At 49.8% G+C, this 27,480-nt stretch overlaps 1 protein-coding gene and 1 non-coding gene across 3 annotated transcripts in view; one reads left to right on the forward strand and one right to left on the reverse strand.

The window, feature by feature from the left end:
* Positions 1-2,843: 2,843 nt before the first annotated feature.
* On the forward strand, positions 2,844-2,916 carry TRNAV-CAC (transfer RNA valine (anticodon CAC)). Its single transcript has one exon. It is a non-coding gene; the product is annotated as a tRNA-Val (tRNA).
* A 7,257-nt stretch (positions 2,917-10,173) lies between these two features.
* The window catches only part of SDHC (succinate dehydrogenase complex subunit C), a 66,222-nt gene continuing 48,915 nt past the window's right edge, over positions 10,174-27,480 (reverse strand). Inside the window, exons 6-7 of one of the 2 annotated variants that reach the window (XM_049106846.1) lie at positions 26,528-26,583; positions 10,174-11,241 (exon numbers count right to left, since the gene is read on the reverse strand). In XM_049106846.1, coding sequence (XP_048962803.1) covers positions 26,566-26,583 — 18 coding nt within the window. In that variant the 3' untranslated portion in view covers positions 10,174-11,241; positions 26,528-26,565. Of the gene's footprint in view, positions 11,242-26,107; positions 26,584-27,480 lie in introns of those variants that run through there. The other variant, XM_049106845.1, reaches the window with a different exon arrangement.

A 27,480-nucleotide genomic window follows, 5' to 3' on the forward strand; every position in this document is an offset into this window, starting at 1 on the left:
TTAAAAAATTTTCTTAAATAAGAAAAAAAGATGTTATGTATCTATTCATGAGAGACACAGGCAGAGACAGAAGCAGGCTCCACTGCAGGGAGCCCGATGCAGGACTCGATCCCAGGACCCCAGGATCATGCCCTGAACTGAAGGCAGACACTGAACCACTGAACCACCCAGGCTTCCCATGAACTCACATTTTTTTTTTATATTATTCTTTTTTTATTTATTTATGATAAGCACACAGTGAGAGAAAGAGAGAGAGGCAGAGACACAGGCAGAGGGAGAAGCAGGCTCCATGCACCGGGAGCCCGACGTGGGATTCAATCCCAGGTCTCCAGGATCACGCCCTGGGCCAAAGGCAGGCACCAAACCGCTGCGCCACCCAGGGATCCCTGAACTCACATTCTTAATTCACACCTTTGAGTAAAGGATCAGCATTCTTACTTTTAAAATATATTTCAAAAGAAATGAAATATATAATATATAATGAAATATATTAAAAAGAAATGAAACGGGCTCGCAGGAGAGGTTGCAGAGAGGCTGTTGACATCAGGCTAAGGTGCTCACGGATGGGAGCCCCCACTGCACCCCACCCTGACTGCCCCCTCCCTCAGCCCAAGGGTCCTCCAGCCAGCCCAGAGTCCACTTTAATTTTTTAAGACTTTATTTATTTGACAGAGAGAGGAAGAGAGAGCCAGAGAGCACAAGCAGGGGGAACAGCAGAGGGAGAGGGAGAAGCAGGCTCCCTGCTGGGCTGGGAGCCCAGGCCCGGGGATCATGACCTGAGCCAAAGGCAACCGCTCCACCGACCGAGCACCCAGGCGCCCCTCAGGGTCCCCTTTAATTCTTGACTCAGGGCTCGACTCGGGGTGAAGGAAGCAGTGGCCTTCCCTCCGGCTGGAGCGGGGCTTTGGGAGAGATGAAGCAAAGTTCTGGGCTCCCGAAGTGGCAGTGGTGATTTCCGAGTCTGGCTTCTGGAATCACCCACGGCCGACCTGCTACCAGGCTCGGGATCACAGCGCTGGGGCCGGGGCGGTGGCAAGCTGGGTGCTGGGCCCAGCAGGTGGCCAGCACCTGGGTGAGACTCACCTGGGAAGCGGAGCAGGCGAGCACCTGGGGTGCGGCTGGTTGGCCGCCTTCGCCTTTTATCCAGCACTCGTTGGTGCCATCCTAGCCCCGGAAGACCTTTCCTGAGCCGAGTGTCCTGCTGAGCTCTGCGCTTTGGAGTGACTTCACCGTTCTCCAACTTTCTAAGCCTTAGTTGGGTCTCCACTGAGAGCCCCAACTCCTCCGCACCCCCCCCCCCCAGAGCCCCCGCATAGGTAATATGATCTTGTGATTTAACAAGAAACGCACACCTGGGTCTTCATGCCAGGCCGGCGGCCAGGACTCCTAAAACCTCTAATTTCCTAAGAAATTACACCTAAGGAAAGGTGCTAGGACGCTCTTTTGTCCTAACATTGGTTCTTAGACCTGGCTCCTGGCACAGAGCTCCGAACCCCGCGGAATTTCCTGGGTGGGCGCGTGTTCTTTTCTGACGAGGGGACTCCTGGGGGCCCCTGGAGAGCTTCAGGATGGGGCCTAGTCCCCAGAAAAACCATGATGGTTGGAAGCTTGGAAATGTCAGCGACAGCCCCCCTCCTCTGGAGAGAGGATAATGGATCGTTCCTACCTGATGAGGCCTCCCCAGAAACAGTCCCTTAGGTAGGGGCTTGGCGGGGCTCCGCGGTTGGGGACCACAGGGCGGTGCTGGGGTGGGGGTGGCCCACACGGAAAGCCCGTGCCCCCCGCCCCCGCCCAGGCACCCGACCCAGGCCTCCCTCCAGGCCCTTCCCGAGTCGCCACCGGTATCAGCCCCAGCAGGCGGCCGAGGGAACCTGCGCGGCCCAGCTGGTCCGGCAGGCGCAGGTGCACCTGTGGGGCCGACGCCGGCGGCTCCAGGGTCAGCACCGCGCTGCCGGCAGGGCCAGGGCGCCGGGGCCCAGGCGGGACCCCCCACGTCTGGGGCGCAGACACCGAGCGTGAGGCGTGAAGGGGACTCGCGGGGGAAAGACACGGGAGGCGGGACGGAGGCGTCCTCCGCAAGGGCCAACACCCAGTGTTCTCCTTGTCTCGGACGGAAGCCGCTTTTCCGCACCCGGCGGAGCCGGCGCCGGCCCCCTGCTTCCCCCCTCACCCCCGCCCCCCGCCCCCCGACCCGGGGCGCAGCCGCGGGGCCCGGCGAGGAGCGCCGTGACGGCCGAGGCTGCCTGCAGGGGGCGCCGGCGGTCAGGCCCGCGGCCCCCAGCGCCCCGCAGCGCCCCGCTCCCAGCACCGCCCCCCAGCGCCCCGCGGCTCCCAGCGGCCCCAGCGCCCCCCGCAGCCCCCAGCGCCCCGCGGCTCCCAGCGCCCCCCAGAGCCCCCCGCAGCCCCCAGCGCCCCGCGGCTCCCAGCGGCCCCCAGCGCCCCCCGCAGCCCCCAGCGCCCCGCGGCTTCCAGCGCCCCCCAGAACCCCCCGCAGCCCCCAGCGCCCCGCGGCTCCCAGCGCCCCCCGCAGCCCCCAGCGCCCCGCGGCTCCCAGCGCCCCCCGCAGCCCCCAGCGCCCCGCGGCTCCCAGCGCCCCCCAGCGCCCCCCGCAGCCCCCAGCGCCCCGCGGCTCCCAGCGGCCCCCAGCGCCCCCCGCAGCCCCCAGCGCCCCGCGGCTTCCAGCGCCCCCCAGAGCGCCCCGCTCTCAGCGCCCCCTCCAGCACCCCGGCCCCCCCGCGCCCCGCTCCCAGCACCCCGCCCCCCCAGCGCCCCGCGGCTCCCAGCGCCCCGCGGCCCCCAGCCGCCCCAGCCAAGGCCGCTGCGCAGGCGCCCGCTGCCGGCCGGTTTCCGTAGTGTAGTGGTTATCACGTTCGCCTCACACGCGAAAGGTCCCCGGTTCGAAACCGGGCGGAAACACGCGTATGTTTTGGCCGCGACGCGTCCTTTTCCGGCCCCGGAGAGGGAACGCACGCTGGCCGCGCAGAGAACGAGCCCCCGCTTGCAGCCGGACCCCCGACGGCCGGGTTCCCGGTCAGACTCCGCCCGGTGCCGGTCCCTTCGGTGGGGACCGCGGCGGACGCGCCTCCTCCGGGGAGTCGGCCGGGCTGGCTTTCCCCGAGGACGGCCCGCAGGACAGAGGAGCCCTGCCGCCCCCCCCCCCGCCCCCACCTGCCTTTACTGGTTTCTCTTCTCCGTCTGAGCTTCCACCCGCCCCCGGTCCGGGTCCCGGTCCCCAGCGGTGATGGCCCTTCTCGGTCTCCGCGGCCTCTCCCCACGGGGACTCCGTACGCCGTCGGCTCTCGGTCAGGTGGATGCAATAGGGTTTCCTCTAATTAGTCATTGTCACTATCCAACCCCGTCCTCCCCCCAAATGGGCAGTTTGCACACACACGTCACCAAAGAAGACAGATGAGAGGCAAAGGATCACACGAAAGGTGTTCACCATCGTTTATTAGGGGAGCACAAAGTTCAAACACGCTGGACACGGCCAGGCGGGGGGACAAGGGCTGCCCCACCCGGGAGCTGCCCCCGGAGCCTGCAGGGGAAGCCGCGCTCCTGCCCTGCTGCTGTGAATGCAAAATCCACTTGCAGCTTCTTTACAAGTTAAACTCCTACCATAGGTCTCAGCCATTCTAATTCTTGGTATTTACCAAGTGGAAAGAGAGCACCAGGCACAACCCAAAGGCCATTTAACAGGTGACAGTGAACTGTGGTGTCCCCTGCGACAGAGTGCCGGTGACCCTCCGCCCCCCGAAAAGGGAATGAACCCTTGACACACCATGGCTCTTGAAATAATTATGCTGGGTGAAAACCCAACCAAAACCAGAGCGCTGTGTGACTCCATTCATATAAAACTCTAGAAAATGAAAACTATAAAGACAGAAGCAGATCCGAGGTGGCTCGGAGAGTGGGAGGTAAATGTCAGGTGATGAATTAAAAGGGGCCCAAGGAAATTTTAAGGGGGGAAGTGATGAGTATGTTCATTGTCTTAATTGTGGCTAGCCTGTGGCTCACTGACCATCATGGGTCACTTCCTTCATAAAAAAATATTTTTAAATATTAAAAGCCTTTAAAAATATGCCAATATAGGGATGCCCAAGTGGCTCAGTGGTTGAGCATCTGCCTTTGGCTCAGGATGTGACCCCGGGGTCCTGGGATCGAGTCCTGTGTCGGGCTCCCTGCATGGAGCCTGTTTCTCCCTCTGCCCATGTCTCTGCCTCTATCTCTATGTCTATCATGAATAAATAAAATCTTTAAAGAAAAAAAAAAGAGAGAGAGAAAGAGAGCAGCACATGAAATGGGGGAAGGGCAGCAGGAGAGGGAGAAGCAGATTTCAGGCAGAGCAGGGACCCTCACTAGGGCTCCATCCCAGGACCCTGGGATCATGACCCCAGCCCAAGGCAGACACTCAACTGACTGAACGATCCCCCCCAGCGCCCCCCCAGCGCTAATTTTTTAATACATTAAAAAATTAATGTATTTTAATACATTTAAAATATGTATTTTAAAGTTTTTTTATTAAAAAAGTTTGTACAAGGGGTGCCTGGCTGGCTCTGCTGGTAGAACATGTGATGCTTGATCTTGAGGTTATGAGTTTGAGCCCCACACTGGGAGCAGAGATTACTTAAAACAATTTTTTTGGAATTAAAAAAGATCTTTTTAGGGGATCCCTGGGTGGCGCAGCGGTTTGGCGCCTGCCTTTGGCCCAGGGCTCGATCCTGGAGACCCGGGATCGAATCCCACATCGGGCTCCCGGTGCATGGAGCCTGCTTCTCCCTCTGCCTGTGTCTCTGCCTCTCTCTCTCTCACTGTGTGCCTATCATAAATAAATAAAATAAATAAAATAAATAAATAAAAAGATCTTTTTAAAAAGTTTGTATGAAACAAAAATATATATTCACAACATTAAATAATTTTTGAGTGGACCTCAGGTACAGTGCTAATCTCATTTCGCTGTCCTCTATCCACCTGGATGGGTACAAAACTTTATTTTTCTTTTCTCTTAATTTTTTTTTGCTTATCTCTATTCCCTCTGCCCAGCCCCACTGTTTGATATGTATCTTGGATTTGTACGTATCCTTGTAAAATGTGCAGTGGTTCTGTGTGTAATTTCTGCACCGGGCACTGTGACTTTATGACCTACTCATGTTGCTGTCTGTACATTTAGACTTTTGTTTCTAACTGCTGTAAATATTTTTATAGTGGGCATCCGCCCATTTTACTTTCCTTTCCCCCATGCACTCCCTGCTATGACAACCAACACCGTCATATGTCCTCTAGTAAACGCAGATTTATAGAGTGCCTGGGTGCCAGGTATTTTTCTAACCTTTGGGGATTCAGTCACGCCAAAAAGAGAGACAAAAACAAATCCCTGACAGCATGGAGTTTACGTCTTAGTGGGTGAGACTGAGAATAAAAAAGATAAAGTATATAGTATATTCAGTGATGATAAGGAGTGAGGGGGACTAGAGAGCAGCAGGATGGGACACTGGTGGGGTGAATGGGTGTGGGGGGTGGTGTATGGCAAGTTTTAGATACATGGCCAAGGAAGGGCCCCTGGGAAAGTGACTTTTGAATTAAAACCTGAAAGAAGGGGCACCTGAGCAGCTTGGTCAGTTAAGTGTCTGCCTTTGGCTCACGTCATGATCTCAGGGTCCCAGGATCAAGCCCCTGAAGCCCTGTATACCTGCTCCTCAGGGAGCCTGCTTCTCCCTCTCCCTCCGCCTGCTGCTCTCCCTGCTTGCGCTCATGCTTGCTCACTCTCTCTGTGTCAAATACAGTAAAATAAAATGTCAAAACCTGAAAAAAGTGACGAAACTAGCCCAGATAGGTGGGTGCCCAGCTTCCAGGCTGAGGGGCAGGAAGTGCAAAGGTCCTATGGCAGGAGCTGCTGCATTCCAGGAGTAGCAAAAAGACCCCTGGGACTGTATCAAGAGAGAGCTAGAGGGCAGTAGAACGCCTTGTAAGATGTGAGAAATTTGGCTTTCGCTTTGCAAGAGGTGAGAGCAGGGGGAAATCCATATCCCTGCGAGGCACAGCAGGGCAGAGAGAAGGGATCCGAGAAAAACATAAACTACAGCCAACCAGCAGTAGGCAAGGAGTAACTGCAGCTCCTCCGGTGGCCCTGCTTCAGTCTTACCAGGAGTCCCAGGTGGCTGACGGCTCTCCCTCAGCCTTGCTCCAGACCAGCTGCTCTGGCACTGCTGGGTGACCACTAGCTCCTTTCTGACCAGATGCCAGAAGGTTGGGGAAGAGAAGGGGGCGCATCAGAGCTTTGCGGACCTTGAACGGACTCCCTCCCTGCTGCTCAGAATATTTCAGGGCTTTATGGAGAGTACGAAGAGTTAGTAGGGTGACAGGCCTGCACCACCCCGACTGGCCAGGAGCTTCCAAAGCCTGATCCTTGGTGGGACGCAAAAGGGAAATCCAGGGACAGGGAGACAGACCTGGTACCCGGGAGCAAACGAGTCCGTGACTTCCCAGGGGGGTTGGAGGTAAGCTCATAGCACTGTGGTCTTCTCACCCTGCTCCCTTCTCGGCTGTCATGCGGGGCCCAGGCTGCTGTCACCCCAGGTCCGAGGAAAGTAGGATGAGCCTTCTGAAGCGTTTCAGGATAGAATCAGCAAGGCTTGCCAAGAAATAAGGAAATGCCTGGGTCACAGGCGTTTGGGGCCTGAGCGCAGTAGTCGGCATGTTAGGCTCTAACAGGAGACCTAGAAGCCAGCAAGGAGGAAGCCACCTTTCACTACACAGCTATGGGAAGGTCACAGGCCTGTCCTGGAGCCCTCCACAGGAAGCCGGATCAAGCCAGCCGGGCCTACAGTGGAGGATGCCACTGATGAGGGAGCAGAGGGAGCTGAGGACAAAGCGGAGGCTGACCCCCCCATCCCCGCAGGTGGGGTGTGTGGGACAATCCCCAGGCACTCCGGGCTGCCCTAAGCATTTTAGCCATAACCTGGCTCCAGAAGGAAATGCAGATAGATACCCTTAAATGTCCCAATCACCTGCAGCCCAGGGGCAGAGACTTGAAGGGGCAGAAGGCCGCGTTTCTCCGGGAAGAACCCAACTGTCCTGAGGCTAAGGCCTGGCTAGAGGGAAAGTCAACCTTAACAATAGCAAGGCCTCCAGGGTCCTGTAGATCCTCTTTACCATATGAAAATCCCTTTGAAGCCTCCCCTTTCCTTACCTCCCCCAACTCCCAAGTGTGTCACCAGCCTAGCTCATCACAGCAGGTGGCAGCTCTCTGTGCCCAGTGGGACCTGTCCCCCTGCTTTCATAAAACCACCGCCACTGAGCACCAAAGACGTCTCAAGCTTTCCTTCTTGGTTGTCGGGACCTCACCCCACCACACCTCACCTCTGTTCCCAAACTACATCACTATGACTGAAACCCCTGACCAACTTCGGAAGAAAAAGGGGAGAACCCTGCTTCCCACCCCAAGTAATGCATATTCCATCCCCTAGTTAACAACTGTCAACAAAAGATAGGAACCCAACCACCAGGGCATGCAGCGTGCTCTCTCTCTCTCTCTCTCTCTCCCTCTCCCTCTCCCTCGAGCTTGGCGGCTCTCATATCTCGAGAATGTACTTCTCACTTTAATAAGTTTTCCTGCTTGTGTTATCCGTCCACTGTGCTGTGTGTCTGTCCTTGAATATGTTGTTGTGACAACACCAAGAACCTTTGACAACGCCTTCAGGTCTGGCTGGGTGGAGGTCTCAGGGCCCAGGGGCTCCCAGTTCACCTGCAACATGCACCACTGTGACCTATTCACGGGGGCCCCAGGGATCTCCCACTGATGCAAAAGCAGCGTTGGCTTTCCGAGAGGCCACTCTACCCAGGCCAGTAATCCTACTCAAGCTTCGGGACTTCGGGCAAGAGCTTCACACGCTGCTGGGAAATGGGCTCTATCTGGCCAAGTCAGGAGTGTCAGGCATCACCATCCTGCCCAACTCCAGTTAGAAGACGAGACAAGCCTCTCCCTTTAGTTTAGAAACAGCCCATGCATAGCGAAGGCCAGGAATGCACCTGTAATTCCCATAGTTGGGCCTTCTGCCTCAACTGTCAAAAAGCTAGAAGTACCTTGAAGGCCAACCACAGAACTCTGCATAGCACCTAGCTTTTGGACTCCTTCAGGGGCTCCAAGTTATGTTAATTCTAAAAGACTTGGGTGTAGGGTACGTGGGTGAGGGAAAATGGAGAATATATAATAAGCATGTGATGTGGAGAACAAAGGCAAAAAGAAATGTAGATAAAATTAAGTTTCCTTACAACCTGCAGCCCATTGACAAATCCTGGACCGAGGCAGTGTAACAGTCTCCCAAGAACACCCAAACTTAATGCTAAGGCCTTGTTGGGGTGGGGGGGACCTCCTTACCTTGACAATAGCCAGGCCTCCAGGATCCAGTGAGTCTTCTTTAACATAGGAAAAATCCTTTTGGAAACCTCCCCCAATCCCAAAGTATAAAATGATTGCTGCTCACAATCCCACAGCAGCTCTTTCTGCCCATGGGTCCTATTCTGTGTTAGAATAAAACCACCTTTTTACCCCAAAAATGTCTCCAGAATTCTTTCTTGCTGGTTGGCTCCCAAGCTCTCCTTCGAGCCACAGCACGCACATGTAAACATCCACATGTATGAATCACCCACCAAGTACCTACAGGAAACTGATTAACTGTGGTTGCTTCTGGAGAGGGGACGGGGCGGGGCGGGGGGGGGGGGCAGAGCCGGAAAGGAGACTTACTTTTCGTGCATATACGTCGAGGTTTGGACTTTTTTTTTTAAAGATTTTACTTATTTATTCATGAGAGAGAGAGAGAGAGAGAGAGAGGCAGAGACACAGGCAGAGGGAGCAGCAGGCTCCATGCAGGCAGCCCGCGGAGGGCCTCCATCCCGGGACCTGGGGTCACGCCCTGGGCCGAAGGCGGCGCTCCACCGCTGAGCCCCCCGGGATCCCCTGGACTTGCTTTATTATGTTCACATAGTAGCTACTAGAGAATGTTAAAGTGTTTTTAAAAATAGAGGAGGGGGGATCCCGGGGGTTGGGTGGGGGGCTCAGCGGCTTGGAGCCCGCCTTTGGCCCGGGGCGTGACCCTGGGGACCCAGGATCGAGTCCCGCGTCGGGCTCCCTGCATGGAGCCTGCTTCTCCCTCTGCCTGTGTCTCTGCCTCTCGGTGTCTCTCATGAATAAACAAAATCTTTAAAGCAAAACAAAAAAAAAAAACCATTAAATATCTTTAAAAAATAATAGAGGACAGGGCAGTGCAACACAAACTTCAAGTACGGTAAAAAGACGCGAGACGTCATGAAGAATGAGCAGCCTCGTCAGGTCAGGGTGACAGGGGTCACCTTTCACCACAAAGACAAACGGGGGCACGTTAACGTTAACTCGTGACGCGGGGATTCGCCTTCCTGGCCCGGGACGCGGCCCTGCACCGGAGCCAAGCCCGCCAGCCTACCCGGACATCTCGGAAACTCCAAACCCGAGGTGCAACGCTTCAGGTTCCGGAAAGAGGCGAGCCGGGGCGCCCAGTTAGTCCGCGAAGAACCAACGACCGCGGGCCCCGCCTCCCCCGCCTCCCCCGCCTGCGGATGTCCCGCCTCCCTCACCTCCAGTTACGACCGGCCCCGCCTCCCGTCTGCGGATGCTCCGCCTCCTGATAGGTCCGGGCCCGCCCGCGCAGGCGGATGTCCCGCCTCCTGTTAGGTCCGGCCCCGCCTCCGCCGGCGGAAGTCCCGCCTCCCGTCAGGCCGGCCCCGCCCCCGCCGGAGGAGGCCCCCGCGCCCGCTCGGTTGCCCGCGCCAGAGGTTGGGAGGCTTCCCGTCAGTGAGGCTGAGTCACGACCGGAAGGCGGGAAGAGCTGGTGTCGGTTCCCGGCAGCGAGGGCCTGGTGACGCGGTACGGGCAGCGCGGCGCGGAAGGGAAGCAGAGCGGAGCCGGGCTGTCGCGGGCGGGGAAGAGGGCGCATCCTGACCCGCCGCCCGCAGCCGCTCGCAGGTGCCCGCAGGTGCTCGCAGCCGCCCGTGGCTCCGGCGCCGGCCCCCGGCCTGCGGAAGACCAGAACCGCTCGGACCCCCTGTGTGTGCTCCCTGGGACTCTAGGGTAGGACGGCGCCGCGGTTCGCCACAGCTGGGAGGGTCTTGAATTGGCCAATACACTTTTTTTAGTCATAATAATTAATTTTTGTTTTCATTTATTTTGTATCGGATTATGATTTACAACGTCATTTAATCATTTTAACAATGTGAGGAGATAATCACCATCAAAATGCAACAGATGAAGAAATAAAGTTGTGACCCGTACCTGAGATTCCATTCTAGATGCAAACCCAGGTCATTTGTAGATTGTCCACAAGTCCCTTTTTATTTTTTATTTTTAAAGATTTTACTTATTCATGAGAGAGAGAGAGAGGCAGAGACACAGGCAGAGGGAGAAGCAGACTCCGTGCGGGGAGCCGGATGTGGGACTCGATCCCAGGACCTCAGGGTCACCTGAGCTGAAGGCAGACGCCGAACCACTGAGCCACCCGGGGCCCCACAAATCCCTTTTTAAATTGGATCATCACGGCCCTGCAGGGAGCCTGCTTCTCCCTCTGCCTGTGTCTCCGCCTTCTCTGTTTCTCATGAATAAATTAAAATCTTAAAAAAAAAAAAAAAAAGTTGAGAAAAGGGAGAACACCCAGCCATCCAGGGAATCCAGCCACACTGGGAGTTTGGAGGAGGAGGAAGAGAAGAATGGATTCTGAAAAGACTGAACCATCACCTTCCAAGGAAAGGCGCTGGGACCAGACAACGCCTTCTGTAAACAAGGGAAGGAGAGAATGAGACAAAGCAGCCCGTTGGGCAGGGCCTGAAACTAGAGGAAAAGACTAGACAGCAGCTAGGTCCCAGGGGTCAGCCACAGGCCCTGAGCTTGCCTCCCTCCCTCTGCTCCCATGACCGCTCCTCATGCACCTAGATTCCGCCTTGAGGGTGTTGACCCAGTGTTCTGATTACTGCTGCGTAACGAGCCACTCCAGGGTCAAGAATCGGGAAAGAATAGAATGGGGACAGTTTCTCTTCGGAAATCTCTGGGACTTCGGCTGGAAGACAGAGCCTTAGAGATGATTTGACAGGCTGGCGCTGGCATTACCTGCAGTCATTCACGGGCTCGGAGGTTATTCTGGCTGTGGGCTGGGATCCACGTGGCCTCTCCATAGGTCTGCTTCCTCACATCAGGGCGGCTGGATTCCAAGGGAGAGCATCCTAAGAGATGGCAGAGGAGAACATCTTTTTTTTTTTTTTTTTTTTTTTTTTAACTTTGTGTTACTTCCGTCTTAGTCACAGACCCACCCAAATTCAAGAGGAGAGAATATAGATTCCACCCCACATTGGGAGGAATGTCAACATCACATTTAAGAAGAGCATGTGGAAAAAAAAAAAAAAAAGAGCATGTGGGGGGATCCCTGGGTGGCTCAGCGTTTTAGTGCCGCCTGGAGCTCAGGGTGTGATCCCGGAGACCCGGATCGACAACCACAGCAGGCTTCTTGCATGGAGCCTGCTTCTCCCTTTGCCTGTGTCTCTGCCTCTGTGTGTGTCTCATGAATAAATAAATAAAATCTTTAAAAAAAAAAAAAGAATCTCGGGGTCAGCTCGGCTGGTTTTTGTTTTGTTTTGTTTTGTTTTCTTTTTTAAGCTGGGCTGTTCTGATGGGAGTTTGGCTTGAGCTGTAACAATCAAGATAGCTTTAGGCCTCTCTCCATGGTGGCCTCTGTCTCTGGCAAGGTGACTAGACCTCTTATATGCAACGGACTTCCAGGAGAAATGTTCCAACCAAGGCAGACAGGAGCCACAAATCTGTTAAGGCTTGTACCCCAGAAGCTACATATGAGGGCTTCCATCCCATTCTAACAGGTAATCAGGGCCAACTCTGTTTCAAAGGGAAAGGAAATAGACTCCACCTCTTCAAGGGTGGATGCCCAGCTCACATTGCAAAACAGTTCCTGGGATGGGAGATATTGATGTGGTCTCTTTGGAAATACAATCACCACTACTATGCAAAACAGGAAGGAACTGAGAGATCTTAAATTAGGTAGTTAGATTTTCCCCTGTTTCTCCCCATCTTGTGGGACAGAGGCTTAGGAACAAGGTTGGACCAGTTATAAAATATGCTACCTTCCCCCCACACAGACATATTTGAGGATAAAGAGTAAATTGTGAGCCAGTACATATGTCGAAATATTAGCCTGAACTAGAAAGAGCCTTGGTATTAAGAAATAAAATTGAAGGGACACTTGGGTGGTGGCTCCATCGGTTAAGCGTCTGCCTTCAGCTCAAGTCATGATCCCGGGGTTCTGGAATGGATCCCTGCATTTAGGCTCCCTGCTCCACCAGAAGCCTGCTTCTCTCTCTGCCCCTCCCTCAGCTTGCGCTCTCTCTCTCTCAAATAAATAAAAATCTTTTATTAATAAAAATCTTTTAAAAAAGAAAATTGGAGAACAAATTTGGATCAGGATGGGAAATAAATTTTGGTTTTGCTACTAAAGCTTTTGTACCTGTATCTATCCATCATATCAGCGCTTTCTGTGACTTAACAAACACCTCAACATGGACCAAATGATCAGGTGAGACTGAAGCCTAATTCACTGTTTGTTTCCTTTGCTCTCATCCTGGTTCAATCCACCACCATCCCTCACCTAAGCCACTGCGGACGACTCCAAATGAGTGTCCGTGCATGTACAGTTGTCCTCTTCCAACCCATTCTCCATTTACATATCTTTAAGATACATAGTTAAGCACTCGATCCTAAGAATATACTTTTAATGCAAAAAGAAAAAATTCACATAACTTTCTTGTTCGGGCTTTCGCTGTAATATTTTCAGATCCTTATAGCAGGAAGAAACCTTAGAGACCAACTCTTATTTTAAGAATGAGGAAAGTGAACCTTACAGAAACTAAACAAGCAGCTCAGAGGCACAGCGCTTAGTAATTGGCACAAGATGGAACATGACTCTTTTTACTCATCACATTACCTTTCAAGTAAAGAGGGAAAACACATGATAGTAATAATACCTTATATTTTTATTTTGTTTAAGTTTTATTTAAGTAATCTCTACACCTCACGTGGGGCTTGAACTCATGACCCTGAAATCGAGTGGCACACCCCACCGACGGAGCCAACCAGGTACCCCAATACCTTATACTTTTCTAACCCATATTTATACTTTTCAAAACTCTTTTAAAATCTGATTTTATCTTTACAGCGACCCTGTGACATCAGCAGGGCAGGTGGTTTTATCCTCTACTTGTAAAACTAAGACAGGGAGATACTGAGAGATTCAGTGACTTGACTGAGCCTCTAGGTTGGTAATAGATTTGGACCTAAAAATACTGGTTTTCATCATACTCTTTCATGGTCTTTAGATTTTTTTCCTTAAAAAAAGTGTTTTGTTTTTAAATGTTCTTATTGTAACCAGTCAACACAGAAATGTATGGTGAAACTTTCTTAAGCAAGAATAACAAAACAAAAAGAGAAATCATAAGGGAAAAGACATATTTAGCTACCTTTAAAAAATTAAGACTAGGGATCCCTGCGTGGCTCAGCAGTTTATCACCTGCCTTCGGCCCGGGGGCATGATTCTGGAGACCCGTGATCGAGTCCCACATTGGCCTGCTTCTCCCTCTGCCTGTGTCTCTGCCTCTCTCTCTCTCTCTCTCTCTCTGTTTCTTTCACAAATAAATAAATAAAATTAAAAAAAATTTAAGACTAAAGATAGCATACCATAGAGAAAAAAAAAACTAGAAACACACTCTGAGAAATTTTCCAACACGTATGACTAATAGAGTATCTCTAATACACAGAGTACCTACAAATTGATAAGAAAAAGGGAGAAAATGAAAGAAAAATGAGGAAAGGATATGAATAGGTAATTTGTAAAAAAAGGAACTCCAGGTGGCTAATAAACATGTGAAAAGGTGCTAGTAGCCAAGAGACCAGAAATTAAAAGAATACTGATGTCATTTTTCTTTTTATTTTCCCTGATATATCATTTTTCACTCATCAGACTAATAAAAAGAAACGAGTGGTAATATTCAGAAACTTGAAGGATGGAATAAGGCACTTCGTTGTGGGTGGGACTGTAAGTTACTATACTATATTTTTAAAAAAGTAATCTGGCAGTAAATACTCAACATAGACATATTCACTTTTGTCCAGCTACGCCACCCTTAAGAACCTAGCTTACTGAGACAAAATCATAAGTACGTGAGGCCAAATGTAGAAAGATATGTTACAACACTGTAGTAGCAAAAAAGTGGAAATATCATGAATGCCCATCAGCAGGGCAATGACTGAGTTCCAGTATGTCTTCCCGCAGAATATTAGACAGTTATTTCGAAGAATGGGACAAATCTATATATACCTGTCGTTCTATCTTACTGAGCATCTGTGATCCCCTTTGGCTCTTGAGCCTCTGAACCTACTTCCTATGTTTGGAGGACTCCCACCCACTTCCTCCTTAGAAGATACAGTTCCCTCCCACCGTAAAATACTCGATATTCATATTTCTAGTTCCCACTGCAGCTGGAAACTCTGCAGTTTAGATGCTGCGGTCCCGCATCTTGAATTGGGAACAGGTGAGGAGAAGCAGCAGGGAAGACGGGGAGTGATTCCTGATCAGGGTTATCCAGTCTCTAGAGGGGACAGTGACAGTGGCCTGATGAGCAGCGTGCAGTGTCCAGCACCCGGTGCTGACTACGTGACTTGGATGGCCCAGTGCAAAATGAAAATGCAGGGCCCCTTGTTCAAACATTCTTGGGAATTTCAGGATGGAAACCGCAGAGCATCAAACCGAGAGCATGGCCTTCCTAAGTGCAGGGTCACAGGTGACTGCACAGCTCACACGTCCCTGGAGCCAGTGGGGAGAGTATCAGAGTCAGACATGCAAGCCGCACTGGTTGTGCCCAGTGACAGTGGCAGTTCAGGGCACCAATTCTGCAGGATAATCAGGAACAACTTAAAATTGGGGCGCCTGGGTGGCTCAGCCGTGAAGCGGCTGCCTTCAGCGCAGTTCAAGGCTCCCTGCTCAGCAGGGGGCCTGCTTCTCCCTCTCCCTCTGCCCTCCCCCCTGCTTGTGCTCTCTCTCTCCCAAATAAATAAATAAAATCTTTAAAAAATAGAATTACAATATCATTTAGTAATTCACTTCCCGGTATTTATCCAAAGAAAACACAAACACTTATCTTGAAAAGATGTTTGTACTTTCATGTTCACTGCAGTATTATTCACGATAGTCAAGATATGAAAACAACTGAAGTCCCCAGTGATGGATGAGTGGATAAAGAAGATGTGGGGGGTGTGTGTGTGTCTATAATGGGATACTACTCATAGAAAAGAATTAAATCTTGCCATTTGTGACAACAAGGATGGGCCTTGAGAACATTATGGTCAGTGAAATGAGTCAGAGAAAGGCAAATACCATATGACAGCACTTATATGTGGAGTCTAAAAAACTAAGCTCATAGCAGATTGGTGGTTGCCAGAGGCAGAGGTTGGGGGTGGGCAAAAAGGGTTAAGGAGATCAAGGAGACAAACTTTCCATTATAAAATAAGTTCTAGGGATGTGATGTACAGTGTGGTGACTGGACAATAATATAGTATCGTCTATTTGAAAGTTCCTAAGAAAGTAGACCTTAAAGGTCCATACAAGAAAAAAATTGGGGGGCACCTGGGTGGCTCAGCGGCTGAGCGCCTGCCTTCAGCTCAGGTCATAATCCTGGGGTCCTGGGATCAAGTCCCACATCAGGCTCCCCACAGGGATCCTGCTTCTCCCTCGCCTATGTCTCTGCCTCTCTCTCTCTCATGAATGAATAAATAAAACCTTAAAAAAATTTTTTTTCTGTAACTACATATGGGGATGGATTTTAACTAAATATTGTGGTGATCGTTTCACAATAAACAAATACTGAATCATTATGTTGTTCAACTGAAACTAATGTAATGTTATATGTGAACTTAAAATCTAAAATGTCGCTCTTGTCCTTTTCCAACTACTTTAAAAGAGTATATAAATTATTTTCTTTCATTTAGAAAAATGTAAAAGTTGAGAGAGTGAGAAACTTAATAATTTGTGTAAGGCCATAACCAGTTAATTTTGGAGATTAGAATTTAGGTCTTCTGGCCATAATTTCAGGGGTCTTTTTTTTTAAGTTAAAAATTTTTTTTAATTATAGAAGGAAATATTCAGGCCAGGAAATACAGTTTTTATTCTGAGAAGTTATATGCCCAATTAAAAAGTATGTTAATCTAGAAGTGGCAGGGGGGTGGATTATATCAGGGAACTGTTTCTGAAACCAAATAATCATTGTTTTAAAGTTGCACCTAGCTGTGCTGCTGTGGACAAATTGTTTGACTTTCCTGGGTTTCAGTTTTCTCCTGTGTAAAATGTACTAATACTATCCTCGTTTTGCTGTGAGCTCGTCTAGCATGATGGTCAAGAAAGAATTCTGGAGACATTTGACGGCTGCAACTTAGTAAGTTTATTTGGGTGGCACCGGGACAGGACCCATGGGCAGAAGGGCTGAGCTGTGGCTGTGAAGCTGGCGGTCACAAGCCTAGTGCTCCCGGGGGAGGGGACGTGCAGGGGGCGTCAGATCCTAAGGGTTTCTTTGAATGTCTACTTGGTGAAACTCCTTTCGCAAGGTTTCTCTGGTGCCTGTCGCTCAGCCTGGTATTAGCCATCAGTGAAACGTGCGGGCAGTGGTGAGGCCCTGGTATATTTTAATGGCTCGAAAAATGATGCAAATGATCAAAGTAGTCTGATCCAGACTTTTTAAGGAAATGACTGACCCTGTGCCTGGTTCCTGACGAGAGGAAAAGGAAGGGGTAAAATTCAGGAGCGCTTCGAGGCCTGAATGATGACTGCGTGATGTGATGTCCGATGCAGAAGGAAGAACCTGGAAGCTCAGAGAGGGGCTCAGGGCAGGGCCGGGGGCTAGAGGCTCTGGCTGCAGGGTCCCGGCCCGGCTCCCTCCCTGGTGGCCCTCAGCCAAGTGCACAGCACGCACGACTTGTTTTTCCTCAATTTTGTGTTGCGGTGAAATACACAGAACGTAAAACTTACCATCTGGGCCCTTGTGACCCGTACAGTCCCGCGGTATTAGTGATGAGGGAGCAGAGGGAGTTGAGGACAAAGTGAGGCTGACTCCCCTCCCCGCAGGTGGGGTGTGTGGGACAATCCCCAGGCACTCCGGGCTGCCCTAAGCGTTTTTAGCCATAACCTGGCTCCAGAAGGAAACGCAGGCACCCTTAAATGTCCCGATCACCTGCAGCCCAGGGGCGGAGACTTGAAGGGGCAGAGGGCCCGTTCCTCTGGAAGCTCCCGACTGTCCTGATGTTAACGCCTGGCTAGAGGGAAAAGGACCGTAAGGTGACAATAGCAAGGCCTCCAGGGTCCCGTAGGTCTTCTTAGCCACATGAAAATCCCTTTGAAGCCTCCCCCTTCCTTTCCTCCCCCAACTCCCCAGAATGTCACCAGCCGTCACCAGGCGGCAGCTCTCTGTGCCCGTGGGACCTGTCCCCTGTCCCCAGGCTTTCATAAAACCACCACCACTGAGCACAAAAGACGTCTCTGGGGTCGTCTGCTCAGGACACCACACCTCACCTATATTCCAAAAGGACATCATTAACTACGTCCATACAATTGAATAACCGTCACACAGAGGGGGGCGGGCAGGGGGAGCGGGAACCCTAAGGAGGCTCCGCGCCCAGCCTGGGCCCCACACGGGGCTTGATCTCATGCCCCTGAGATCCCAGCCTGAGCCACCATCAAGAGTCGGATATCTAACTGCCACCCAGGCGCCCCCGCCACCAGCCTTCTGCTTCCCGCTCAGGATTTTGACTGAGCACTCACCGATGCCATCATTCCCGGCCTGTTTCACCAGGTGGCCTGTCCTCAGGGCTCACCCACGTTGCAACAAACACCAAACACCCGCCTTTTTAAGGCTGAGTAACACTCCACTGTATAAGGTTCAGAAGACTTTTTGTTATATTAAAAAGTACGATCTGAAAAAAAATCGTGATCTGGGGGCGGCCCCCTGCGAGGCGTCTTTCCACCCGCTTCCTCCATCAGGGTGCTCCCCGCTGATGGGCTCCGAGAGAATATGTTGCATTTTGCACCCGGGAAGGGCTACCACAGCTAGTGAGCCCAGGGTCTTCCCTACAGAATTGTCTGGAAATTCATCTTTTATTTATTGTTGAAATTCACCTTTTAAAGAGAAGTGAAGGCAGGACAAAGAAAGGTGTGGGGGGATCCCTGGGTGGCTCAGCGGTTGAGTGCCTGCCTTTGGCCCAGGGCACGATCCTGGAGTCCAGGGACCAAGTCCCATGTGCATGGAGCCTGCTTCTCTCTCTCCCTGTGTTTCTCATGAATAAATAAATACAATCTTTAAAAAAAAGAAAGGTGTGGGGATGGGTGGAACTAATTATTCCAGGGTGCAGCTGCCTGGACGCATTCTGCAGCTAGCTAGGGCCAAAGAGTGAATTCAGGAGTTAGATGTTACAGGACCAGAAAACGAACTTAGGAAACCTGCCTGTTTTTAGTGTTTATTTCTTTTGGATTCCTATTGAAAACTGGAAAGAGGATTGGAGATGCACGCTGAGGCGGCCGCTCCCAAGCTTCTCACCCAAGGGCGAGGCCAGAGTGACGGGGTGGGGAAGGAGCCTTCCACCCTTAGAGACCCGACTCCAGAGGGGGGAGTTGGCTGCTGAGTAAGTTCCCAGGAGGTGAGGTCAGAGGAGACCTGAGAGTGGCCAGGACGCGGGGATCCGCCCATCGTTGCCCCCAGGGGCCACTTTCACAGTGGCCGAGGCCCGGCCCTCCCCACCAGGGGCCCAAGCGGCCGTGCCAGGGCCTTTCCCCGGCCCAGGCTCTGGGAAGACCAGGCTTTCGCGCATCTGATCACAGCATCTAACCCGACGTCAGCGCGGCTGCGGGCTCCCGGCCAGCACACCTCACCAGGTTCCCCAGAACCCCTATCGTCCCCTGCACTCCTCCCCAGGGCTTCTCCCCAGGTGACGTCAGCGTGTTAATCACCTCCTTCAGCCGCAGGCGGCGGGCACCCTCCACCCACAGGAAGCCCAAGTTCCTCCCCTAAGTCTTCCAGGCTCGGCGCCTCCCGGGTTTCCCGTCCCTCTCCCTCCCCAACTTCCTTCTAGAACCTGACCCTGACCCTTTGCTCTCCCATTGCTCAGAATCTTCCATCCCACCCTCTGCTGGGGACCCCGCTCCCTACGTAGTCTAAGGCGGGAGGCGGGAGACCCCGCGCGGCGCAGGGCGTCGGGGCCGCAGAGCCAGCCTCCGCCAGGGGGCGACCTCGTCTCGCGAAAGGCGAGGGCCCTAAGCTCGAGAGCAAGCCGAGGCGCTAACTCCGTTATGTAGCTTCTGCCTTGTAGCCAACTCGCTCTCGCTCTCTCTTTTTTAAAAAAGATTTTACTTATTCAGGAGAGACACAGAGAGAGGCAGAGACCGAGGCAGAGGGAGAAGCAGGCTCCACGCGGGGAGCCCGATGCGGGACTCGATCCTGGGACCCCGGGGTCACGCCCTGAGCCCAAGGCAGAGGCTCCACCGCTGAGCCAGCCGGGTGTCCTAAGTCTCCTTTTTTAGATAAACAAGAGCATACTTTTCATAGTCTACACCTCACTTTATTCACTTGAAAGTTTTCTCTTGTTTTTGAAAGTTATTATTATTTTTTAAGGATTTTATTTATTTATTCATGAGAGACACAGAGAGGCAGAGGGAGAAGCAGGCTCCATGCAGGGAGCCCAATGCGGGGCTCCATTCCCGGTCTCCAGGATCATGCCCCGGGGCTGAAGGCAGGCGTCAAACCGCTGAACCACTCAGGGATCCCATGAAAGTTATTTCTTTTTTTTTTTTAATTTTTATTTATTTATGATAGTCACAGAGAGAGACAGAGAGAGAGAGAGAGAGAGAGAGAGGCAGAGACACAGGCAGAGGGAGAAGCAGGCTCCATGCACCGGGAGCCCGACGTGGGATTCGATCCCGGGTCTCCAGGATCGCGCCCTGGGCCAAAGGCAGGCGCCAAACCGCTGCGCCACCCAGGGATCCCGAAAGTTATTTCTTGATGATCATTCCATAGTAGCATATTCCTCATTGCCTTTTTTTTTTTTTTTTTTTTTTGGAAGTCGGCTCTATGCCAAGGTGGGGCTTGAACTCAAAACCCTGAGATTGAGAGTCTCATGCTCTCCCGACTGAGCCAGCCAGGCACCCCCTCACTGCTTTCTACAGTTGCATAATACTCCCTTGTGTGGAGGTACCATAGTCTTATTGACAGAAGTTTAGGTTGTTTCCAGCTATTACCGTGCTACATTTAGTAACATTCATTCCTTTGTGTCTGTCTGTGTGTGTGTGTATATATGTGTGTGTATATTATATACACATATATATATTATATATATATATATATATATATATATATATATATATATATATATAATTTTTTTTGGAGTATCTTTGGGATAGATTTCTAGAAGTGGAATTGATGTGAGAAGCAAAGACGAAAGAGAATTTTTCTTACTGGGCGCCTGGGTGGCTTAGTGGTTGAGTGTCTGCCTCCAGCTCAGGTCGTGACCCTGGGGTGCTGGTATGGAGTCCCGCATCCGGCTCCTTGCATGGAGCCTGCTTCTCCCTCTGCCTGTGTCTCTGCCTCTCTCTCTGTCTGTATCTCTCATGAATAAATAAATACAATCTTTAAAAAAAAAAAGAAAAGAACATTTTTGTTACTACTTACAACCCTTTGACAAGTCCTTGAAACAGGCAGTATGACCTGCTGGGGACTCAACTGTCTCCAAGTTAATACTTTGCTAAAGGCAAAATGTAATCTTAGCTTAACATTATCTCTCCCACCCCCCAAGATTTTGTAAGTCTTCTTTAAACATACAAAAATTCCTTTGGAAACTTCCTTTATCTCCACCTTCCGAGACATATGTTGGCGATCATCCCCCAAGCATATGACCCACTGATAGACATCTGCAGGGTCTCCTGACTAGTGTTTTATTAGACGGTAATAAATTGCCTTCTCCTAACAACAGCTAACTCCCTTGGGATCCTGGAAATCTTGCTTCCAAAATTCCTTAGAGACTTTCATTATCCCTAAGCCCCTCCCCACTCGCAATATAGTCGGGTCACTCCTCTGGACCCTGGTGCAGCTCTTTCTGCCCCGTAGGTCCTATCCCCTTGCTTTAATGAAACCACTATTTTGCCAGGCGCCTGGGTGACTCAGTCAGTTAAGCATCTGCCTTTGGCTCCGGTCATGATCCCAGGTCCTGGGATCTGGCCCCTAGTTGGGCTTCCTGCTCCCTTCTTCTTCTCCCCCTGCCCTTCCTCCCACTTCATGAACTCTCTGTCTCTCAAATAAATAAAATCTTAAAATAAAAAAAAATTTTAAACCACCATTTTGGACTGATGTCTCAAGAATTCTTTCTTGGCCATTGGCTCCAAACCCCAACCATTTCCTACAACAGAATTGCTTAATAAAAAGGTAATAAAATGGTATTGCTGGTTGGGCCAGCTGGATATTGCCAAATCCCTGTGGTAGAAGTTGTACTCGTTGCATTTCCACACTCAGCATATCAGAGTGCCTGCTTCCTCACAGCCAGGCCAACAGAGTGTGCTATCAACAGTTTAGATGTACGCCAATCTCAAGGGTGAGATACATATCTTCATGTCATTTTATTTTATTTTATTTTAAAGATTTTATTTATTTATCCATATAGACACAGAGAGAGAGAGGCAGAGACACAGGCAGAGGGAGAAGCAGGCTCCATGCAGAGAGCCTGACGTGGGACTCGATCCAGGGACTCCAGGATCACGCCCTGGGCTGCAGGCAGCGCTAAACCACTGCGCCACCAGGGCTGCCCCTTCATGTCATTTTAATGTGCATTTTTTTAAAGTTATGAACAATGTTGTACATTTTCATATCATTAACAGCAATTTATTTCTTTTCCTGAGATATGCCTGATGATAACGCTAGCCCAGTTTCTTTTTTTTTTTAAGATATGCTATTTTTTTAAAGATTTTATTTATTCATTCATAAGAGACACAGAGAGAGACAGAGATACAGGCAGAGGGAGAAGCAGGCTCCATGCAGGGAGCCCGATGTGGGACTCGATCCCAGACCCCAGGATCACATCCTGAGCTGAAGGCAGAGGCTAAACCACTGAGTCACCCAGGTGGCTCATAGCCCAGTTTTCTATAAGGTTTATTAGGTTGTTTTCTTCTGTATTTTTATTTTTTAAAGATTTTATTTATTTATTCATGAGAGAGACACAGGCAGAGGGAGAAGCAGGCTTCCCCCCCCACCAACCGCCCCGCCGCAAGGAGCTGGATGTGGGGCTCCATCCTGGGACTCTAGGATCATGCCCTGGGCTGAAGGCGGCGCTAAACCACTGAGCCACCAGGGCTGCCCTAAATTGGAGTTTTCTACAAGATTATTCATTTAATGTAATTTTTCAAATATATTTACATGGAATATCTTTAAAATTTCCTCTTCTGGAACACCTGGATGGCTCAACGGTTGAGCATCTGCCTTTGGCCTAGGGCGTAATCCTGGAGTCCTGGGATGGAGCCCCACATCGGGCTTTCTGCGTGGAGCCTGCTTCTCCCTCTGCTTTGTCTGTCCCTCTCTATCTGTGTCACTCATGAATAGATAAATAAAATCTTTAAATTTTTTTAAAAAATTTCCTCTTCTGTGTCTCTTCACTTCTAATTTCATGTATTTGTGCCATTTCCCTTTTTCTCGAGTAGTTTAGCAATAAGTTAATTTTATTTTTCAAAGAAATGGGTTTGGAATTTATTAGTGTTACTTTTTGTCCCCCCTCCCAAAAAATACTTTTATTAAAAGAAAAAAAAAGTCATTACAAACAACCAAAAAACAAAAACAAAACCCACCACAAAACCTGCCTTTCTTTTAAATAACTCGGCATAGAGCGGTTTGGTTTCCACCCTATTGCACGTGGTCCAGCCTGGTTATGAATCAGGAGACTGCTGGGACTGGGGTCTTGCCAAAGACGCGGGGGCTCGACCTTAGACCTTTGGGGGATGGAGGGGAGGAGGCCAGCCCCTCCTGCCCCCTTGAGGTGCAAGAGGCAAAGTCTGAGTCCCCATAGCAACCAGGCTGCATATCCCAGTCATCATCTGATATTACTGTTATTTTTGTTGCTGTTTTCAAACCCATTGATCTCTGCCTTTCTTTTTACTCATTCCTTCCCTCCGTGGTCACTGGCTTAACCTTTTTTTCCTAGTTTCTTGAGTTGTAATATTTATTCATTTTTACTTTAATTCATATAGATATTTAATATCGTAAATATTTCTCTGATAGCTGTTTTAACTTTTCTCATAGATTCCAGTTTTCATTATTACTATTTTCAAAAAATTCTACAACTTGTGTTGCATTTCTCCTTTGAGCCAGGAGTGGTTTAACAGCATGTTTTTACATTTCCTGTTAGAAGAGCCCTTTCGGTTTGTTGTTGTTAATATCCAGTTATATTACATTGTGGCCAGAGAATACTATTCATTTTATTATTTTTTTCCCCTTGGAATATACTGAGACTTTTTTTGAGGCCTAAAATGTGAATGTGCTATGTTCTTGTGATTTTGTGAATGCTTTAAAATGCATTTGGAAAAAAAAAAGCATATTCAGAGTTTAATACACACTAAATTCATCTTATTTATTATGTCGTTTAGGTTTGCTATATACCCTGATTTCTTTTTTTTTAAAGATTTATTTATTTATTTATTTATTTATTTATTTATTTATTTATTTATGACAGACATAGAGAGAGAGGGAGAGGCAGAGACACAGGATGAGGGAGAAGCAGGCTCCATGCCGGGAGCCCGACGTGGGACTTGATCCCTGGACTCCAGGATTGCGCCCTAGGCCAAAGGCAAGTGCTAAACCACTGAGCCACCCAGGGATCCCTATACCCTGATTTCATGTTCACTTCATCTTTCTAGATCTGAGGAATCTGTTACAGTCTCCAGTTACTGGTGTGCTTCTATTTCTCCTCGAATTAGATTTAATTTTCTCTTCTTTCTTAAAATTGCAGCAAAAGTTTTTCTCTTAAAAACTTTTGGTCAGAATTATCCTTTCTTGGATCATTAAAATTGCAATCCCTGCTTCAGTTAAAAGCAACAACAACAAAAAGACTCTCTGGTACATTTTTATTTCAGTCATTTATTTTTAGCTTTCCCGATTCTTCTCATTTCAGATGTGTTTCATCTACACAGCACACTGCTGGGTTTTGCTTTGTCAGTCGATGTGAAAGCCATTAACAGGCGTAGTAAGAGTCCTTAAGATATTTATTGATGGAATCAATGTTTGACCTCAGATCTGCCTGTTTCGTGTTATATTTTTATTTTATTGTTTTAAAGATTTTATTTATTCATGAGAGACAGAGGCAGAGACACAGGCAAAGGGAGAAGCAGGCTCCATGCAGGGAGCCCAACGTGGGACTCCATCCCGGGACTCCAGGATCACACCCTGGGCTGAAGGAGGCGCTAAACCGCTGAGCCACCCAGGATGCCCTATTTTTTAAAAGATTTTGTTTATTTATTTGAAAGCGAGAGAGAACCCAAGCAAGGGGGGAGCTGCAGAGGCAGAGGGAGAAGCCCCTGACCAGGGGCTCAATCCCAGGATCTGGGGACCATGACCTGAGCCAAAGGCAGATGCTTAACTGACTGAGCCACCCAGGCGCCTCCTGTTATATTTTTATATATTAAGGTCTTTCACCATGTGATCTATTTCATTTGTTTCCTCCTCTCCCCTCCCCCCTTTTTAACATACCCTCTGGCACTTAGGAAGAGTTTGTATTTTTGGTTAGTGGTTACTGTCAGGTTTAATCGGATCGGTAGTGAAATGGAATAGAGAGGCCAGGCAGAAGTAGGTCGAAACAGGCTTTTAGTGGGACGCCTCTCGGGCGCAGTTCCGCGGCCCCCAGGGGAGGGAGAGAGCGAGAAGCCACGGGCCGGGCAAGTCGCACCCAGGCAAACCGCAGGGTCTATGAAGAGTTTTCAGCGGGAAGATGGGGGCAGGGCGGCATTCTGATTAGGGCAAGGGTTACAGGTCTTGTAAGCCAAGTTAGGGTAGGGCAGCAAGGCAGCGTAGGCGGGAAGATGTTGGGGCGGCAAGGCAGCGTTATTGGGAGGTTGCTGGCCTGGGGTCGGCCGTTTTGAGGTCCCCAGTCCCACCAGCCCAACAGTTACCTTTATCCTAGGACTTTTATACAATACATAAGTTCTCTTTTACTATTGTATGTGTGAGCATGTGAGAAGATAGATAATATGTATACTGGTCTCTGCCCCTCCCATCCCTGTTCCTGGCAGAGATCCTAAAACCCTTGTAATTTCTTAAGTGAGAAGAACACCAGGAGTGCCTTTTGCTCTGATCTTTGGTCCCTGGCCCTAGTTCCAGACACAGGGCTCCTAAATCCTTTGGAATTTCCCAGGTAATAGGAGTGTCTTTTGTTCTGAGGCAACTCTAGGTGGGCTCCTGGATGGGGTCTGGTCACCTGATTAGAGGACTGGAATTTCCAGCCCTACCCCACCCCCCACCCCGTTCTCTGGAGAGGAGGGGCTGGAAATGGAGTTAATGATTGATCACGCCTCTGTTGTATTTGGGATGCCTGTATCCTTCATCTTATCCTTTTATAATAAACTGGGAAACTGAAAGTAAACTCAAACTCCTCCTTGAGTTTGATTAATTGGCTTGAGTGGCTCACAGAACTCAGGAGGGAATCATAAGAACCTCTCACTTACAGGTAGCAGTCTGAAGCACAGGTCACAATCTGGACTTAGCAATTGACACTGGAACTGGGGGTGGTTGACGGGGGACAGCCTTGTGGGAATGAGCCCTTCGCCTCAGGGACCTGACACGATCATCTCTAGGTGGACTGTGTCAGAAATGAGCTAAATTGTTGGACGCCCAGGTGGAATCACACAACTGCTTGGTGTGGAACCCACACACACATCTGGTGTCGGCAGTGCTGTGAATGTGGTAGCAGTGTGTTTGCAAAACTCCTAATATGGAGAAACAGCAGACCAATCTAGGAATCTCTCTCTCTCTTTTTAAAATATTTTATTTATTTATTCATGAGAGACACACACACACACAGAGAGAGGCAGACACAGGCAGAGGGAGAAGCAGGCTCCATGCAGGGAGCCCGATGTGGGACTGGATCTTGGGACTCCAGGATCACACCCTGGGCAGAAGGCAGCCGCTCAACCACTGAGCCACCCAGGCGTCCCTCTCTTTTTTTTTTTTAATGTCTTGCTGAATACTTTTTATAACCTTTAAAGTGGGCTCTATCTTCAACTTGGGGCTTGAACTCACAACCCCAGGACAAGAGTCACATGGTCTAGCAGCCAGGCACCCCAATCTAGGAGTCTCTTAATCCTCCTCTTCTTGCTCTCCTCCCGAGCAAATCCCTTCTAGTCTTAGTTAACATCTGTACCTGACAATGAAGTCTTAGTCTACTCACATACTCTCCCTGAACTCTCCTCACCGCTGTACTAGATTTCAGGGTTGCCAAGAAACCTGGGAACATAAAAGAATACATATTAATGGTTTCTGGAGATTCTATTTCAATACACGATAAAATAATAGTATCGTTTTTCAGACTTTATGGCCACCCTCCATGTTGTCCAAGCACCCAGGTATCATGTTACAGTTTCCATGACAGCCCTCGCTTATTCTTAGTTATGCAAATAAATATAAATTTAATTATCACAAGTAGTGAGAAACTGAAGTCTCTCTAGTCATTTTGGTTGTATACAACTCATTCTAGGTTCTGCAGGAAGGGTTCTGATCTAGAATATTCTTCTTTTTTTTTTTTAATTTTTTTTTTAAACTTTTATTTATTTATGATAGGCACACAGTGAGAGAGAGAGGCAGAGACACAGGCAGAGGGAGAAGCAGGCTCCATGCACCGGGAGCCCGACGTGGGATTCGATCCCGGGTCTCCAGGACTGCGCCCTGGGCCAAAGGCAGGCGCCAAACCGCTGCGCCACGCAGGGATCCCTAGAATATTCTTCTTTTAAGCTGTGTGTGTGGGAGATATAATAGCAGTTCCCAATAGAGGGGAAGAAAATAGAATCAGAAATTCACAATAAAAAAAAAAGGAAATTCGTAATCTATAGAGAAGTTTTGAAGTAGTTTCTGTACTTGCAGCCATCCATCTCTTTCCTGCTTGCTGGGTACAGAACTGTACTGTGTGTAGAACTCTAAGGGAATATACAGAAGCCACGGAACAGGGATTGTTCAGAGTTGGGCTAGTAACTTGGTCAGAAGTACATGTTGCTGACTTTTGGCTGTTACAAATTAGAAAGCACCAAATAATGTGTTTTTTTTAACAATGCAAATTTTGAGGGAGAAGTTGTTCTAGAACCCTTTAATATCTGGGAAGGAGTATGGGCTGAAAGCAAACAACTTAGA

The sequence above is a fragment of the Canis lupus genome, chromosome 38 (assembly GCF_003254725.2).
Source record: "Canis lupus dingo isolate Sandy chromosome 38, ASM325472v2, whole genome shotgun sequence".
In the NCBI taxonomy this organism is placed as follows: domain Eukaryota; kingdom Metazoa; phylum Chordata; class Mammalia; order Carnivora; family Canidae; genus Canis; species Canis lupus.